At 34.1% G+C, this 18,867-nt stretch overlaps 1 protein-coding gene across 2 annotated transcripts in view; it reads right to left on the bottom strand.

The window, feature by feature from the left end:
• The window catches only part of NGLY1 (N-glycanase 1), a 50,827-nt gene that overhangs the window by 18,164 nt on the left and 13,796 nt on the right, over window positions 1–18,867 (bottom strand). For both annotated transcript variants that reach the window (XM_033132487.1, XM_033132488.1), the window contains exons 4-6: window positions 11,199–11,364; window positions 3,775–3,997; window positions 331–452 (exon numbers count right to left, since the gene is read on the bottom strand). In XM_033132487.1, coding sequence (XP_032988378.1) covers window positions 331–452; window positions 3,775–3,997; window positions 11,199–11,364 — 511 coding nt within the window. The remainder of the gene's footprint in view (window positions 1–330; window positions 453–3,774; window positions 3,998–11,198; window positions 11,365–18,867) is intronic.

Here is an 18,867-nt window from a genome sequence, read left to right as displayed (position 1 = left end):
ATGCTAATCCCTACAAAAATCAAGATTTCTATGGCACATTATTACACATGTTTTATCCATACAGAAACAGCATTACTAAAAAACTTGTCATGGTAAATTAATAAAAGAATGTTTACAGTATAAAGTACTAGGTAAAATGCTAGGTGTACTACAAAAATCTTGTGGTTTCCACAAAAAAAACCTGTGAAGTTGGTGTTATGGTTATTTCACAGAAGGCCAATGCAAGCTCTGTCTAACTAGGCCAGAAAGTCACAGAAAACGACGAGCCCAGACTAAACCCAAAGCCTTACATCTGCAAAGCCCCACGACTCTGCTCCTACCACATTGTACCTGTGTAATCCCAAACATAGCGAGCCTCAAACCCAAGGGCTCGGCAGCACAGGGTGAAACAGTTGGCCCACTCGCCACACCGTCCGCGTCTCGTTTCCAACAGCTTCTCAGGGTTATTATACCTGGTTTAAAACAACAACAGCAAAAGCTTTGATTCATTATCAGAGGAAAAAAAAAGGCATTTTAAAGAATTTATATTACTTTTGTGCTATATAGTAATATTTCTTAATTTCATATTCTTAATGATTAAAGAGTCTAGAATATATGAGGTATTGTGCTAAAATCTTTGGTAAAAAAAAAAATGATTATAGTGGTATAGCCTTCAAGGAATTTACACAGAGAGAAGGGATTTGCACAGGTAACTTTAATACATGACAGAATGTGATACCAACCATAAAATAGGTCAGATTCAGTTAGGGGAGAATGACTGGGGAGGAGAGCTTGTATTTGAAGTGGGCCTTGAAGGACAGACAGGATTTGCACAGGCAGACATTCTCCAGGAAATCTGCTTGGAGCATTAGTATTACTCTAACAAGTGGTATAATTAGCTCATTGTATTTAAAAGGTAAACAACTCTACCAGACCACTCAATAAAGCTCTTAAAGCTTAGCAGGACTCAGTTTTACTGAAGATACTATCTTTTTCTCTAATGATCATTTCGACTGAAATTTTATTCTTCTGAACTACTTAAAGGTGCTTGCTAATTTTGAAGTTGTTTTTTAAAAGATGTTTGCAATGTCTCCAGTGATGAGATTATCACAAAACTAGAGAAACCACATTTTGCATATTGTGTTGAGAAAGACTTTGAGCAGATAAAGCTGAACAGGAAAAGTGCCCCAGCTGAACAGAGATATCAGTCATGAGCCTGGGAGGGAAGGAAACAGTGTATGAACTAGCTTTGCAATAAGTTTGCCTCAAGTAGATGCTCTTTCTTCCTTTTTTCCATTTATTCTTTCCGTTAGTTTTCTTTTCCTTTGAATGAAACATATACTACATTCAAACTATGTATACATACATATATGAGAGAGAAAGAAAGAGAGAGAGAGGTATAACACTTCAAGTTAAAAAAATGGCACTTTAGAAATACCTCGAGACCTGAGAGTATCCCAATTTCAGTACCCTCTCCACTCCACACCTCAAACCTGCATAACCATTACCTTGAATTTGGGATTTATCAAGGCTTTATTAGTTTACTGGATTTGTATGGAGTCCACTTTTCCAAGTTTTTAAAATGTTTTTTAACTTGGCAAAGAAATCATATAGAATGCATTTTGAGATTATGTTTCACAACGTTTGTGAAATTCATCCACGTTGGTACATGAAGCTGAAGTTAATCAATTTTAATTACTCTGCTGCAGCGTATTAAATTTTATCATTATGCCATATTGCAAATAATGTTCTACAAACATTCTTTTATATATCTCCTGGTAAGGACAGGCATAGGAGCAGAATTTCTGTGTCTTTAATTATAAGTTTCTTCAATATTAAAAGAAAATGTCAAATTGTTTTCCAAAATGGCTTTGCCAATTTATAGTCTACCAGCAGGGCAGAAGAATTCTCTTGTTCTCTCTCTCTCTCTCTCATATCCACATACATACCTCATATCATCAGATACAAAACTTTTTGGCCAAATGAGAAATATAAAGTATCTTACTGTTGTCTTAATATGATTGCCAGTAAGGTTGAATATATTTTCATGTTTTTTAAAAATTGTGATGCAATTCTGTCAAATGTCTGTTCTTTTGTGCATTTTTCTATGTAGTTGTTTGTTATTTTCTTCCAGATTTTCAGCAATTCTTTATATGTTCTAGATATAATACACATTGTGACACAATTCTGTCATAAATCTCTTAATGTCCTTTCCGAATTTTCTACGTTTCCTTATCATCTTATTGATTTATAACAATTCTTTATATATTTTAGATATAAACCTTATGTCAGTTATATGTATTGAAATATCTTCTAGATTGTGCATTTTTCCTACACCCTTTATGAAGTCTTTAAATTATTTAAATTTTGCAAATAATGGGTTATTGCATTTTGTTTTTCTAAAATTTTTATTTTTCAATTACAGTTAACATTCAATATAATTTTATATTAGTTTCAGGTGTACAGCATAGTTGTTAGACATTTATATAATTTATGAAGTTAAGTTAAATGAATTTATAATTTAGGTAATTAATGGAAAAAAGTTATAAATTTACATTAAGAAGTAGAACAGAATTAGAGCATTCTATGCCTTCCTCTTCTGTATACTACGTGTGCCAAGTTGAATGACCAGTGTCTCCTCTAATTAACAGTGTTCATCATCCCAACCCTATACAGAGAATAACGAAGAGTAAAAGAAGCAAATGTTTAGAAGGGAAAAGAGTAACACTTTGTATAAATATCTTTGTTAGCCTGCGTCCTTCCACACTGCATTATCAGTTTATATTTAACTGCCTAGAAAGAATTTATGAGTGGGATTTAATCATGTACACCTTTTATCTTCAAATCTTTGCCTGTGCAAACGTATGCTGAAAGAAAAAATAACTTGTACAAATTTTAGATAATTACTGGATATTGGATTCTGTTTATCCTATATTCTGTATATCATAGGGATGGTTCTTAGTCAGGACTGAGTTCCTAAGCCCTCCAAATCAGGTATTTCAAAAACTTGGTATCTTGTTTTGCCTGATGTTACAACTAAACTTTACAAATATTGCCATTTAAGTAAATCGGAAGAGGCTTATATATTAAAGCATGGAAACAATTAATTGAAAAATTCAAATTTGCTTAGTTTAAAACTTAGAGATATGGTAGGTAAAGTTGGGCAGGGGAGGCATCTAATTAAAACAAAATTCTGAAATTTAAAAATATATATGTATATATGATGATACTAGACTTTTACCTTCCATATTACCATCTGATTACTTTAAGTGTGTCATTATCTTTACTATCATAATTATCATTATTATTAATGTTGTTAGTATTATTTTTATGTACTCTCAAGTGTTATTATTAAAGTTATCAGAAAGTTAAATTTTATATATTAAAACAAGAACAATACAAGATTTACAGCACTAAATGTGCTAGGACTACACTCAATTTATATTCGAGAGCAGGAGTCAACAAACTTTTCCTATGAAAAGACAGACAGTAAATATTTTAGACTTTGCAGGTAATATGATCTCTGCTGCCAGTACTCAACTCTGCCACTGTAATGTAGAAACACTAATAGACTATTCATAAATGAATCAGCATGGGTGTATCACAATAAAACTTTATTTACAAAAATAGGATGTGGGCTGGATTTAGCCTGCCAGCCACAGCTTGCCGACCCCTGTCCTAGAGGAATATATTCTTAATAATCAAAATGAAGACAAAAAGTTCATTTAATAAAAATTCTCTTCTAACCATTTTATTAAGAGATTACTTTGACTGTATTGTCCAGTGGGTACCCACCTCGGGAATCGATTGCTGAACTGGCATGCATCACAATAATGATCTTCTACTCTGTTTGCACCCCACTTCAGCTCATCATCATTGGGAAACAATGCTTCACCTCTAGACTTAGTATGACCACCACATTTGCTGCACAAAATGTCATTCACCCATTGAAAAAATTCTTCCTTAAACCAGTGTAAAAGCTCCAGCAAAAGAAAATCCTCATCACTTATATTAGTACCTGAGAAGTTAAAACAGAACCAAGTAAGAGCTAAAGATGACAAAAACTAAAAAAATCCACATATTTTATTCTCAAATATTAATAGAACTGCATGAAAATACAGGAAAGTTTGCACAAATATTGATGCAAGAACTGTCAGTATGTTGTGACCCAGGCGGAAACACAGTAACATAATACACTGCACATTTAGAACAACAGGATGTTGACCACTCTGTACCCTCTAACTGACATTACACATTAACATGTAAGCTGAACACAGCATCTCTCAGAAAACTATGGTCAGTTTGGAATTGATCCAGAAAACACATGGGCGGTGAGAAAAAAAGTCTAATTTTGAGAACACTTTCAAATGACTATATTAAATCTGTTATCAGGTTGATGTGCAAGTAAATATGAGATAATCACAAAATTCCAGACACTTAAAAAAATTATCCTATTAGCGCTTAAACTATACATAATCCACCCATGGATACACATAAAAACACGGCCATGTCTACACTGTATATAACAACCCTAGCAAGTAAGCATGACATATAATATTATATCCACTTTATCAATAAAGATTTTTCTTGAACATATTCAAGAGTGTGGTATCTTTGGAAAGAAGGAAGGGGCGGGATATCTAGGAGACCTAGACAGGGGCTCTCATCTCCACATTTAATGTTTTATTATTTAAAAATGATATATGAAGGAAATATATGGCATAATGTTAAGATCTAATAAAATTTGATGATCATAGGTGTTTGATATATTATACTATTGTCGTTTGATATATTTCAAAATAAAAACTATAGGAAAAAACTACAGAGACTATAAAAAGACCAAATATATATTATTTTCCTGGATGAGAAAACTCAAAATTCCAAAGCTGTTAATTCTCCACATTAATCTGTAATTTAATGCAATCTTAATTAAAATTATAAAATAACTTTTCATAAAATTTTACATGCTAACTGCAAAATTCCTGTGAAAGAAAAAAATGCACAAAATAGTCAACACAACTCTGAATAAGAATCATGAGATAAATTTGTCTACTACATATCAAAACACATAACAAAATTCTAATAATTAGAATACCGTGATATTGGTGTAGACAGATCAATGAAACAAAAGAAAGTCCTGAAAGACAGATTTCTAAGTGACACACAGTATTTAATAAAATTAGCCTTTCAAAGTAGTTATAAAAGAATGGACTGTTCAATGAATGATATTGGGACAAGTAGCTATCAAAATATCAGATTCCTACTGTACTTCATTCATCCTTACATACATAAACATAAATATAGAGGAAATACAATAAAAGTAATAAAAGTTACAAAAGAATATGTTTCTGACTTTGGAGTAGAGAAGGCTTTAAGTGAGACAGAAACCGTAAAATAAAGAAAAAATTAAATTTTCTTATATTAAAATTTATAACTTTGCATTTCAAAATATACACTAAGTGAAATAAAACAAAGAACACTGGGAGAACAAAACATAACATGTCTAACAAAGAAAAGAGAAGTATCCAGAATATATAAAGAACTTCCACAAATCAGTAAGAATATTAACAAACCCACTGGAAAAATTAAAAAAGTCCATGAAAGAAATTCAGTAATTTTATTAATTGGAAACCAATACTCTCAGACACTTCTGGTATAAAGTGGAAGGCAATTTGTTTGGCAGGATCGATTACAGTATAACAGTATCACATATCCATGGCACTTTTATATCTATGTTAGAGAAACATTTGTGCATGGACACCAGGAAGCATGCTTTACAAGAATCTTCACTGCAGCAGCATTCAGAATAGAGAAAAATGGTACAACAACAAACAAACAAAAAAACCAACAAAAAACCAACAATTCAATGCCGTTCAATAGGGAACTGTACAAATAATAGCAAATGCATACTATAGAACACTATGGAGAGTTAAGAAGATATATAAGACATACTAGTAAATGAAAAAACACCAAGAAGCTAAAGATACATGGGATAAATTTTCTGTAAACCCACACAACTTAAACTTTTTTTTTTTAATACAGATAACTGTAAATGAGTGTACACAGAAAAAGAGATGAAAAGGAACACATCACATGATAACAGCTGCTACCTATGAAAGAGGACTAGGAATGATTGGCAGGGAGAGTTTAGCTTTTCCTGTATAATGTGAAAGTTTTCCAATAAGAAGATATTCATGAATGTTAGATTAAAAACGAACTTTTAGAAATACAGCACTGCTATCCTCTTTCTCTTTAGGAGTCCCTACAGCAGCCAGTGATCTTTGTAAAAATGGTAGATTATGTCATTCAAACCCTGCAATGGGTTTCCATCTCATTCAGAGTACAATTCAAAGTCTCTACTGTTGTTCTTTCAGCTGGCCCACTGTGGTCCACTTTGGGGGAAGAATAGCCCCCCCCAAAAGATACCTACATGCTAACTCCTAGAGATTGTGAATGTTACCATAGATGGCAAAAAAAAAAAAAAGGTCTTTGCAGATATTTTGAAGTTATGGATTTTGAGATGTGCAGATTCTCCTGAATTATCTGGGTGAGCCCTAAATGCAATCAAACCACGTCTCCTTATAAGAGGGAAGCAGAGTGAAATTTTACACACATGGAGGAGAAGGCGATATGAAGGCAGAGTAGAAAGAGATCTGAAGATGCTAGTCTATAAGACTGAAGTGATGCAGTCATCAGCGAAAGATTGCAGGCAGCCACCAAAAGCTGAAAGCGGCAAGGAAAAGATTCTCCCCCAGAGCCTCCGGAGGGAGTGCGGCCCTGCTGACACCTTGACCAACTGCTCTAGACTGAGTATGGACTAGCTTGCGAGTAAGAAATGCAGCTTTGGGAGGGGATCCCTAACTCTTTTGTGGATTTTTCCAAGAATCCACCAGGTTCTCATGGTGAAGAACCAAAAAAAACACCCCCTTATGGATGTGGTAAGGAGAGGGGAAGAGTGAGTTGAAAAGAACAGCCAGAGCATCCACGATTAAGATCTACTCTCCAGGGAAAGAGATTTTACCAGAGCCTTATCTGAAGTGGGGAAAGGACACTTCCCTGACTTCACCCCCCTCTAGCCTTCCTATTTCACATATGGGGGAAAAAAGTTAAGACTTGTGAAGTTCACAGGCCCGCTAAACACTGAGATGTAATCAGAAGATTACAGAATACTTCTCTTCCCCTTTCCTTACCACCACACCAACAGGCCTCCAGTATAAAAACAGTGGATTACACCTAAAAGATCTGCAGGATGCAGACTTTAAAGGGAAGTTTTTAGGGAAGCCCAAAGACAACATAAATCTTATACAGAAGGCCTGTTTACCAGGCCTGTTTACCAGTTCCTGTTATGCATTACATCATGTCTACCTTTTAGCAAAAAATTACAAGGTGTGCTGAAAAGCAAGAAAAAATAGTCTGAAGAGATACAGCAAGCATCAGAACCATTAAGATACGGCACAGATTTTGGAATTAACAGGAAATTTTAAATAACTATGATTAATATGGTAGGGGCTGTAATGAAAAAAGACAACATACAAGAACAGATGGATAATGTAAGCAGAGGGATGGAAACTAAAAAATATCTAAAGGAAATGCTAGAAATCAAAAACACTATAACAGAAATGAAGAATGCTGTTCATGGGCTCATCAGTAGACTGGATACAGCCAAGGAAAGAATCAATGAGCTTGAAGATTAGAACAATAGAAACTTCCCAAACTGAAAATCAAAGAGGAAAAAAAAAAGAATGAGGGGAAAAAGAACAGAACATCCAGAATAACTAACACCTGTGGGAAACTGAGTCACAGAGATAAATGAAAGTAAAATGGAATACTTTCACTTTGGAATACCAGAAGGAAAAGAGAAAAAGGGGGCAGAAGAAATAGTTGATGTAATAATGGCCAAGAATTTTCCAAAATTAGTAAGACACCAAACCACAGATTCAGGAAGCTCAGAAAACACCAAGAAAAATACCAAAAAGCCACACCTAGGCATATTACATTCAAAGTGCAAAGAACCAAATACAAAGAGAAAATCTTGAATGAAGCTGGAGATGGGGCATGAGTGTGGGGGAAACCTCACATATAGAGAAATAAGGACAGGAATTACATTAGACTTGTGGTCATAGACTGTGCAGGCAAGAGAGTGGAGTAAAACAGTTAAACTGTCTTTGAAAGAAAAAACCCCACCAACCTAGAATTCTATATTCCACCTCTGTTATCCTTCAAATGTGAAAGAAAAACAAACACTTTCTCAGGCAAAGAAAAACCAAGGGAATTCAACTCTACCAGACCTACCCTGAAAATAAATTTTAAAAGTTCTTCAGGAAGAAAGAAATTACATAGGTCAGAAACTCGAATCTACATAAAGGAAGAGTGTTGTAGGAGGAGAAAGTGGAAGTAAATAAAATCTTTTAGTTTTCTTATTCTTATTTGATGTAAAAAGTTAACTGTTTAATAACAATAGCAATATACAGATGCTCCTTGACTAACGACACGGTTACATTCTGAAAAAACGCATTATAAGCTGAAAACATGCTAAGTTGAAAATGCATTTAATATACTTAACCTACTGAACACCATAGCTTAGCCTAGCCTACTTTAAACATGCTCAGACACTTACATTCGCCTATCTCAGGCTAATGAGAGGCAAAGCTATCTCACTGCTGCTATCCAGCATCACGAGAGTGTCATACTACATTTCACTAGACTGGAAAAAGATCAAAATCCAAAATTTTAAGTAAGGTTTCTACTGAATTGTGTATTGCTTCCGCACCATCATAAAGTAAAAAACTTGTAAGTCAAACCATTGTTAAGTTGGGGACCATTTATATTGGGTGATTATAGCATATGGATAAGTGAAATAAATGACAGCAATGTTATAAGGGATGAGAAAGAAGAATTGGGACAATTCTATTAAAAGACATCTGCACTATACATGAAGCAGTATAGTTGTTTTTTTTTTTAGGCTAGGAAGATTTTACTTATTTGTTTCAAGTGTACAAAACAACATAATGATTAGACATTCAGATGCCTTACAAAGTGATAACCCCAACAAGTCTACCAGCCTTCTGACATTATATATAGCTATTATAATACCATTGACTGTATTCCCTATGCTGTATTTCACATCCTGTGACACACAAACACACACACACACACACACACACACACACATCACTGACATTCAATATTATATTAGTTTCAGGTATATAGCATAGTGGTTAGGCATTTATACAATCTATGAAATGATTTCCCCCAAAAGTCCAGTTACCATCTGACACCCTATATAGTCTTTACAACATTATCCACTATATTTCCCACACTGTATTTCACATCCCTTTGACTATGTTGTAACTACCAAGTTGTACTTCCTAATCCTTTTACCTTTTTCTCACCCATCCCCCAACCCTCCTCCCATCTACCGTATTTCCCCGAAAATAAGACCGGATCTCATATTAATTTTTGCTCCAAAAGACGCATTAGGGCGTATTTTCAGGGGATGTCTTATTTTTTCATGTACATCAATCTCCATTTATTCAAATACAGTCATGTCACCTTCTTCTAGAACATCGTCATAACGTACTAAATGTGTCCGTCCGGCTGACGATCTTGACTGGGGCTTACTTTTGGGGTAGGTCTTGTTTTCGAGGAAACATAGTAGCAATTATCAGATTGCTCTCTGTACCTATGAGTCTGTCTCTGTTTCGTTTGCTCCTTTATTCTGTTCTTTAGATTCCACATATAAGTGAGATTATATGGTATCTGTCTTTCTCAGTCTGACTTATTTCACTTAGCAGAACATCCTCTAAATCTATCCATATTGTTTCAAATGGTAAGATTTCATTCTTTTTCATTCATTGTATAATATATATGGACCACAACTTCTTTATCCAATCGTCTACTGATGGGCATTTCAGTTGTTTCCATATCTTGGCTATTGTAAATAATGCTGCAATAAACATAGGGCTGCATATACTTTCTCGAAATAGTGTTTTGGATTTCTTTGGATAAATAACCAGGAGTGGAATTCCTGGCTCTTAAGGTAGTTCTATTTCTAATTTTTCTGAGGAACCTCCATACTGCTTTCCACAGTGGTTGCACCAATTTGCAATCCCACCAACAGTGCACGAGGGTTCCCTTTTCTCCATATCCTCGCCAATACTTGTTGGTTGATTTGTTGACGATTGCCATTATGACAGGGGTGAGATGGTATCTAGCAGTATAGTGTTTTTGAAGCTGGACTTAGATTAGTTAAAAGGGTTTGTTGCAAACTAGGGCAACCACCAAAAAAAAAAAAAATTGAAAAGAAATGAAAGAATCCCATAGAAAATACAATATTAAGAAATGACTTGGGACAGCTTGTTAGCTCAGTTGGTTAGAGCACGGTGCTCATAGCACGAGGTTGCTAGTTTGATACTCGCATGGGCCGCTGTGAGCTGCACCCTCTACAACTAGATTGAAACAACTACTTGACTTGGAGCTGATGGGTCCTGGAAAAACACACTTAAAAATAAATAAATGTTTTTTTAAAAAAGAAAGAAATGACTTAACAGATGAAAAACAATTACGTAAAAATGCTAAATCTGGAAAAATTTGACAACTGAAATCCTAAGACCATTAGTGACAACAACATATAATTATTAGTAGGTGAACATGGCACTGTTCTGGGCCATTTATATGTACCATTGCCTTTCTTTCTTAAAATTATCATTACTATTTTCAAATGAAGAAACTGAGGCATAGAGATTAAATTACTTGCTCAGTGATGCACAATAAGTAGCAGAGCTCAATTTATACCCAAGCAGTTGGCTTCAAAACTGACATACTTAATAAGGAAATACGGTCTCTCTATTAACCAAAGTGAGTCAATGGTCCAATCGTATAAATTAATTTTGAACATGGCTTCTATCAGATGCACATTAAAATTCAACAATAATGCCATAATATATTTCATGGACTCAAGTTCTACTACTCCTAAAAACCATCACATACCAATAATTATGATTAAACTGCAAATACATACTTGAATAAAAAAAGTTTAATAAAAAAATTAACAGATATATCCATTTAGGTATATACAATAAAATTATTGTACTCCTTGAAAATCCAAATGGAAATATGATAAATATTTATAACACATACAGCAAAAGGCACCATTTACTGTGTCTGTTCATTTAGTAATGATGCATATTTAGCAATGAATGGTTATATAAAGCCACTACCTTTATCCAATTTTCTAGCTCTAGATAACTTTTCTTGTGATCTCCTTTTTAGCTCTTGAACTGGGATACAAGCCAATGCTTTCTCCTGGAGTGCAAGGTTCTCATAGACCAGCACATGCTGCATGTTGGACCGAAGAACTTGGAAAATGACTGAATCAGCAATAGCCTAATAGAAAAAAATATTAAAATTAGTTTTTCTCCATACATATACTACAAAAATAACATATAATAAAAAAAAAATTAAAAAAACACTGGTTTTGTGATTTCATAAAGAGGAATATATGAATTTACTAAAAGAATTATGCTCAAAACCTTTACAAAATTAGTACTAGGAGATAGCCATACCTGTGTCACAGTCTAAGATATATCTATTTTTTTTCCTCTGACTATATTACTACATAACTGAGAATACTCGTATATTTAAACAGCGATTTGCTGAATTCTTGACCACAAGTGTGGATCAAGACCGTGCTCTGATCAATGCATCTGACAGTCCTTTCCACTTCCAATCTCAGTAAATAACATAATTTAAAAAAATTAAAAAAACCCTCCAAATAGCATTAGCAAAGGAGAAGTACTCTTAAAGAGGAAAGGCAGATACAAAAGGAAGAAACCACAGCAATGTGCCCTCCAGAGTGGTTATAAAAACTAAATAAAAAGTCTCAAAATAATTCCAAAGGCAGAGGAGCCACAGGGTCCACAGAGCAGAAAGAGGCCTTGGAACAAGCCAAGCATTAGGGAGACTAGATGGGCCGTGCAGAAGAAACAGCTAGACATTCTGCCCCCAACCCTCCATCCCATCAACTCCTTGTGAACAAAGAATGTGCCTCTGAACAGTGAGGGATGATGCTTAGACTCCTAAAAAGAAAGACGAATTTTCAAGCTCAGAATAGTTGCTTCTAGCAAAGGTCCACCCAAACAAAACAAAAATAGAAAAACAAAAAGAAACAAGAAAGCAAGGACATAGACAATATAAAATAAAATGTCAGAAATAAGTTCAAACATGTTAGCAATTCAATAAATATGAATGGGTTAAATGTGTGTATTAAAGGGTACAGATTAATTAAAAAAGATAAAAACCATGACCCAATAGTTACTTTAATGTCAGACACTATGTTAAGCACTGGGGATGGGTGCACAAGACAGATATGATCACTTTATTGTCTGGGAGGGAAAAGGCATTAAGAAAAGAATGACAGAACCACCATTTAAGTCTAATACTTGACTGTGTCTAAATGTGTGTGTATGTGTTACACACTGGAAAAATAGTGGGTACCAAAAGAGACAATGACATTATCCTCACAGAGTAAGTTATCTATGGATACAGAAACAAATAGTGATACAACAGTGGTCATTTACTCAAATATTTAATGAGCCTTTATTATTTGCTAGATACTGGGGACAAAATGGTAAGTTAGACAATTTATTCATAGGAATGATAAGAGTTATAAAGCAAATACAGAGGATAGTGAGATTGTATAACAGGGTTCTGAACCTAGAATTCCCTGAATAAATGATATTTGTGTTAAAATATGAACGATGAGAGGCAGCTAGTAGAAAAGGAAGGAAAGGCCATTCCTGTTAGCAGGAACCGCATGTAGGTAGCTGGGGAATGTGTACGCGTACATAGGAGATATGCTTAGGACATTAATACTGTGAAGGTGCAGAGAGAAGATCTGGTTGTCTAGAGCATAGAGAATTAAGGGGAAAAACGGGGAGGAAAAGGCTGAGAATGAAGTTGGGTTGGTAAGCAACTAGATCTTTCTTATCTCCTTCCACTGTAGTGGGAAGCTGCTAAAGAGATTTAAGGAAGAGAGTAAACCGATCAGACTTGTGTTTTCAGAATATCAGTCTAGTTGTGTGAAGAAAGCAGGAATGAGAAGACCAAATGAGGATAGCTGCAGAACTCTGAGAGAACTGGTGGCTTGAACTATGGTGGTTATATTGTGGTAGAAAAGTGAATGGATATAAAAAGAATTTAGGAAGTAGCGTCAACAAGTCTTGGTGACTGAACTGTAGGATTAGGGGGCAGTTAGAAAAGTTAAAAAACTCACAGGAATGATCCACAGATTTTTTGATATGAGCAACTGGGTCAAATCACTTACAGTAGGAGAAAAACCAGAAAATGATCAACTGATCTAAAAGCTATGTGTGGTCAAATAACAATGAACTGAAAAAAAGCCCATGAAATTCAGCAGCATTGTTGATGATCTCAATAGAAATTTCGTAACAGTGTTAATAAGGAAAACTGGTAGTAAAAGACTTAGATGTGAAGATGGTGCCCCAAAGTGGGCTAAAGGCACCAAAGGAGCTGTTCAAAACGGTCCACTGGCATGTGGACAGAAAATATTATTTTTGTCCAAAAAGAAAAACAACTAAGTTACAATAACATTTAATATTCGGATTAACAGGGACTTCCTCTCAGGTTACAGAAGCTTTCCTGAGGGAAGAAAGTACGGCAAAGTAGAGGGGTTAAATCTGACATGTACGGCAAAGTAGAGGGGTTAAATCTGACATGTACGGCAAAGTAGAGGGGTTAAATCTGACATGCTCACTCCTACTTTACTCTCATAATGTTACAAAGTTTTACAGTTTAAATGTGCCTGGTTAGGTGGATTTACAGATGATGTTATGAAGTTTTAACTAAATTAACTCTCCCACCTGGTCTTAAAAAGATTACAAAGACCTCTAGGCACAGAGGCTAATACTAACAATGCAAACACGTGTAAACAAGAAAACAGCAGGGCTAACACATCTTTCACTGTTTTAGTATGAGCCCTTGAGCAGCTAGATTTTAATGTAGGAAAAAAAAATCACAATCTACTGAGATCTGACAAAGTTAGTCCCCTAAATTCAACATTATCAAGACTATTTAGAATATAGATTCATATCCACAGTCATTAAATGATACATTGTTAACACATTTTTTAAATGAAAAATATTCACTTTTAGCTCTTTACATTGTTTTTCCATGTACACAGTATATTGCCATAATAGTACATGTATATAATTTATAAACAAAAATAGATTGAGAGGATATGCTCAAAAACATTTTACTCATAGGGCATATAATTAAAGTATGGGGATCCACTAGACAAGTAAATGAGAAGATGCAGTAATGAGTACTGGGGACTCCTTAAAACTTGCTATAAAGAGGAAGTGAGAGATACAGGACATACAGGATTCAGGGATATTTGTGTGCTCACTTGTTTATAAGACAAGAGAGCTTACAGAAAAAGTTCTTAAACATTAATCTGCTTGTGAAAAACAGATTCCCAAGTTCCCCCTCTTCCTTTCTGGTTCAGTTGGCCTAGGGTATGTCCTGGAATCTGCACGTCCAAATTATTCTGATGCCAATGGTCCAACCTTCTGAAAACTGGGCTTAAAGCAAGTTTTAAATGCCAATGAGAATTCCCAAGAAACGAGGAGGTTCAAGACTGGGCACAGTCCATGTGAGATCCCTGGTGAATAGAGGAAAGGAGACACAGGCAGAGAAGAGGGACTGGCCTTTATTAAGAGCAGACACGTTTTCTCCAGGAATAGAAGGGATGAGTGCCACAGATGACTAAAGAAACCCGATGAAGATTTGGTGATAAGAAACCCAGGTATTCACAACAGGGAGGAATAGGCTCCTTCACCAGAATTGATATAGAAACATAAAAAAAAGTCTCCGTTTTTATTTGAAAGAATTATTATAAAAATGAGGCATTTACAGTGCAATCTTTTTTCTTAAATGCATTATTTTCATTTACTGAGAGGGTATGACCTCATCCAGAGAATTTTGATTTTCAATTTAATACTTTTCAATCTGGAAATTACCTCATGCATTGTGGCTTTAATGGCACTCAAATGACCTTGAACAATAAAGTTTATGTTCTTGCCTATTTCTTTACATATTCATTGGCACAACTCCAAGAAAACTAAGTCATAAAAATAGAAGTTTGCTGATTGCATGGCGATTATAGCAGCTGAGTAACCATGTACATAAACAAGGCAGTAGTTAATTGCTTGAGAGCTAAAGTTATTTGGAGTACAAATGGAAGTTTAAAATGTGAAATCTGTATGTTTCAGATAAAAAAAGAGTTTTTCCTTCACTAATCATACTTGAATTCTAACTATTTTGGTTTCTAATGTGAGATATATTTAAAACTTTATAAGAAAAAAAGTACAAGGTGAATATTTTGTCAAATCATGTGATACAATCAATGGAAGGTGGATTAGCAATCACTCCTTTAGTAAAGGACCAATGCTTGCCAAGTCCACTAGTCTTCCCTCTACCTTAATGAACCCTTTACTTTGTGGCTTTTAAATTTGGAACCTGTTTTTAAACACAAAAGTTCTGTTTAATAAATTTTTAATGATAGTTTTAATCAACTTGTGACTTCATTAAACTTGTATCTTACAAAGAAACCCCTTTTTTCTATTTATAAAAGTAGTAAATGTTGCAAAAAATATTTCAGGAGGGTAGGTTGGATGGGTCAGTTGGTTAGCTCTGAAAAACAGGGTTGCCGTTTCGATTCTCACATAGGCCAGTAGGCTGCGCCCTCCACAACTAGATTGAAGGACGACGACTTGGAGCTGATGGGCCCTGGAGAAACACACTGTTCCCCAATATTCCCCAATAAAATTAAAAAAAAAAGTTCTTTGGGAAATACTGAACTCTATAAAAAACATGAAATCACCTATAATTTCACCACTTATAGTACATTATGACTAAGATGTCTGTGTACGGCTTTCTAGACCTTTATTAAATGAACATGTGCATGTTTATAAGAAATATTGAAATATTATACACATATACACGACGTATGGTTTAACTTCAGAATTCTCAGAAAATAGTAGGTTCATAAGCAAGAAATTGGACATTTAAATCTTCTGTACAAACAGATTTCTTCTCTTATAAAGATTACATATAGACCAGACTAACAGGATGTCTTCTAAGTTTAGTTTAAAAAATAACTCATTTTTTTATCATGATCTAATACAATTATATTATTTTTGTAATTGCAATGAAATAATCTCAAATGATAATTATTTTAAATAAATACATGGTCCCGTACACAATGGGCAATAATTTCTACAGTGATAAAAGTATTGATGAACAGTCCTTAACAATTTCATACACATCCTCAAAATACTCACGTATTACATAAAAGCATACATTTAGCATAGCTGTGTAAAAACTGGTGAATGCTTATTTTAAGCAAATCATACTTCAGAATCACATGTTTTCAACCTAGATAAAGTTGTAAGATTGGAAACATAATGCTTCTAACATTCTGAAGTCCTATGATTTTGAAAAACTGTCCTTGCTGTTTGGATTCTGCTTTTGGAATGTCAAGAGTATAAAAATATAGAAAGGATTAATAGGAAGTTATTTCTATAGGAACACTCAGCATGTATAACCAGCAGGTTTAAAAATCAGTTGGGTTACTAGGAAAATGCAAATTAAATACACAATGAGATACTACTTAACATCCACTAAAATGGCTGTAATAAAAAAGACAACAAGTGTGGGTGAAAATATCAAAAAATTGGAACCTTCACACACTGCTGGTGAGAATATAAAACAGTGAGGCAACTTTGGAAAACAGCTTGGCAATTTCTTAAAACATTAAACATAAACTTACCATACAACTCAGTAGTTCCACTCCTAGGAATCTACCCAAGAGAAATGAAAACATATGTCCACAAAGAGCCTTATATGTAAATGTTTGTAGCAGAATTATCAATAATAGGCAAACAACCCAAATGTCTATCATGGAATACTATTCAGTAATAAAAAGGAACAAAATACTGATACATCCTACAATATCGATAAACTTCAAAAACATACAAAGTAAAAAGCAAAAAGGCTACATATTACATAATTCTATTTGTATAAAATATCCAGAAAAGGCAGCAAAATAAGTTTCTAACAATCACCACTATTTACTGAGTACCAATAATTCTAGTACTTTATATCTTAAAGCAAAAAATGTATTAGCAAACTTCAACACCAGTGATGAGCACCTTGTTCTGTATTTCAAAATTTTACTTGATACAGTTTCAACCAAAGAAATATTGTAATAGTTATAAAGTTCATTAGTGCTCAAGATCTGTCTAGTTAATATGCAGGTTAAATGTTTTTAAATCTCTCTCCTGCTGGTTAACTTTGATCCATTTTAATTCTCAATTAGTATCCACATTCAAAATGGGCAAAACAGGAGAACATAATTGTCAAATAATGTACTATAGCAAATAGTGGTGATAAAAGCTTAAATACTTTTTAAAAATGTGTATTCCAGTAATTCATGGATAACCAAGAGTTGGCTATAGAAAATAAGAGTTATTCTAATTCCTCCCAACTCCCTTTAGGAACACAGAAAAAATGTTTCGCCCCAAGGACTAGAGAAATAAGAGTTGATCTACACTAACCTACTAAGAACCTATGTCTCCGAGAAAGACAGCTTGTTTTCTTCTAAACTCTGTATCTGTTTTAGCAATAGAATTCCATTTTGTTTTTATTATACCATCTAGAGGCTTTCTGGTGATTAACCGAGTTTTAAAGATCTCAAACTATTATCTGAATTGCCAGGTTAGAAACGAAAAAAAGCAAAGAGGTTAAAGAAGATTCAGAAAACGTGAATGGACTTCCTAAACCAGAACACTTAACAAAATACTATTTACCGTGTTTCACCAAAATAAGACCTAGCCAGACAATCAGCTCTCATGCATCTTTTGGAGCAAAAATTAATATAAGACCAGGTCTTATTTGACTATAATATAAGACTGGGTCTATGTAATGTAGTGTGGTGTAGTATAACATAATATATAATATAATATAATATAATATAATATGACATAGTACTTGGTTTTATATTAATTTTTGCTCCAAAAGATGCATTAGAGCTGATTGTCCGGCTAGGTCTTATTTTCGGGGAAACATGGTATTTCAACAAAGAGCTACTTAGTAAAATAAACTATTTTCATGCATTATATGCTTTTCTGTAAGACTGATTAGTACTGTGCATTTTAAACTGTAATACTGAGATTCAATAAAAGATAGAGAATCTTAAAAGATAGAATATACTAACACTTTAATTAGAAAATACGTAAGAAAAGGTGCTAAAAAAAAAAAAGGTGCTAAAAATCAAGAAAGAGGTTAAATATGCTTCTGTGTCAATATCAACCTTAACTATACAACTGATGAAGATCTCCAGTGTTCCAAGGTGGAAGAGACATGCTCAGGAGAGGGGCACAAATGAATCCACTGGGGTGCACTGTAAATTTACTTTTTATTTCACCCTTTAATTTTTTACATGATTGTTGTATAAGGTACACAATATATTAGTATAGAAGTATACAATTTATAAGTAAATAGAAATTTATGGGGTTACGAACGCAACATTTTATTATTAGATGTATAATCAAAATATGTATAATCTTTTGTGGAAACCGCTGTTTTAAGGAATGGACTGACAAGCGTTACTATTCTTTCTTATTAGAGTTCAGTAGTCCCACTTTTTTTGTTTTTACTCTGTGATACCTTTGTAGTGAATGAAGTAGCTCAGACACTTTATAGAAAGAAATAGTATTACCAAGGGCAAACCTTTGAAGTCCTTTACAGTTTACAAAGCTATTTTTCACATGTGCTATTATATCTTATCTGATGTCCACAGCCACTTAG

The sequence above is a fragment of the Rhinolophus ferrumequinum genome, chromosome 17 (assembly GCF_004115265.2).
Source record: "Rhinolophus ferrumequinum isolate MPI-CBG mRhiFer1 chromosome 17, mRhiFer1_v1.p, whole genome shotgun sequence".
NCBI classification, from domain to species: Eukaryota; Metazoa; Chordata; class Mammalia; order Chiroptera; family Rhinolophidae; genus Rhinolophus; species Rhinolophus ferrumequinum.
Note: the sequence above shows the minus strand (reverse complement) of the source record. Positions and strands in the feature narration are given on the sequence as shown.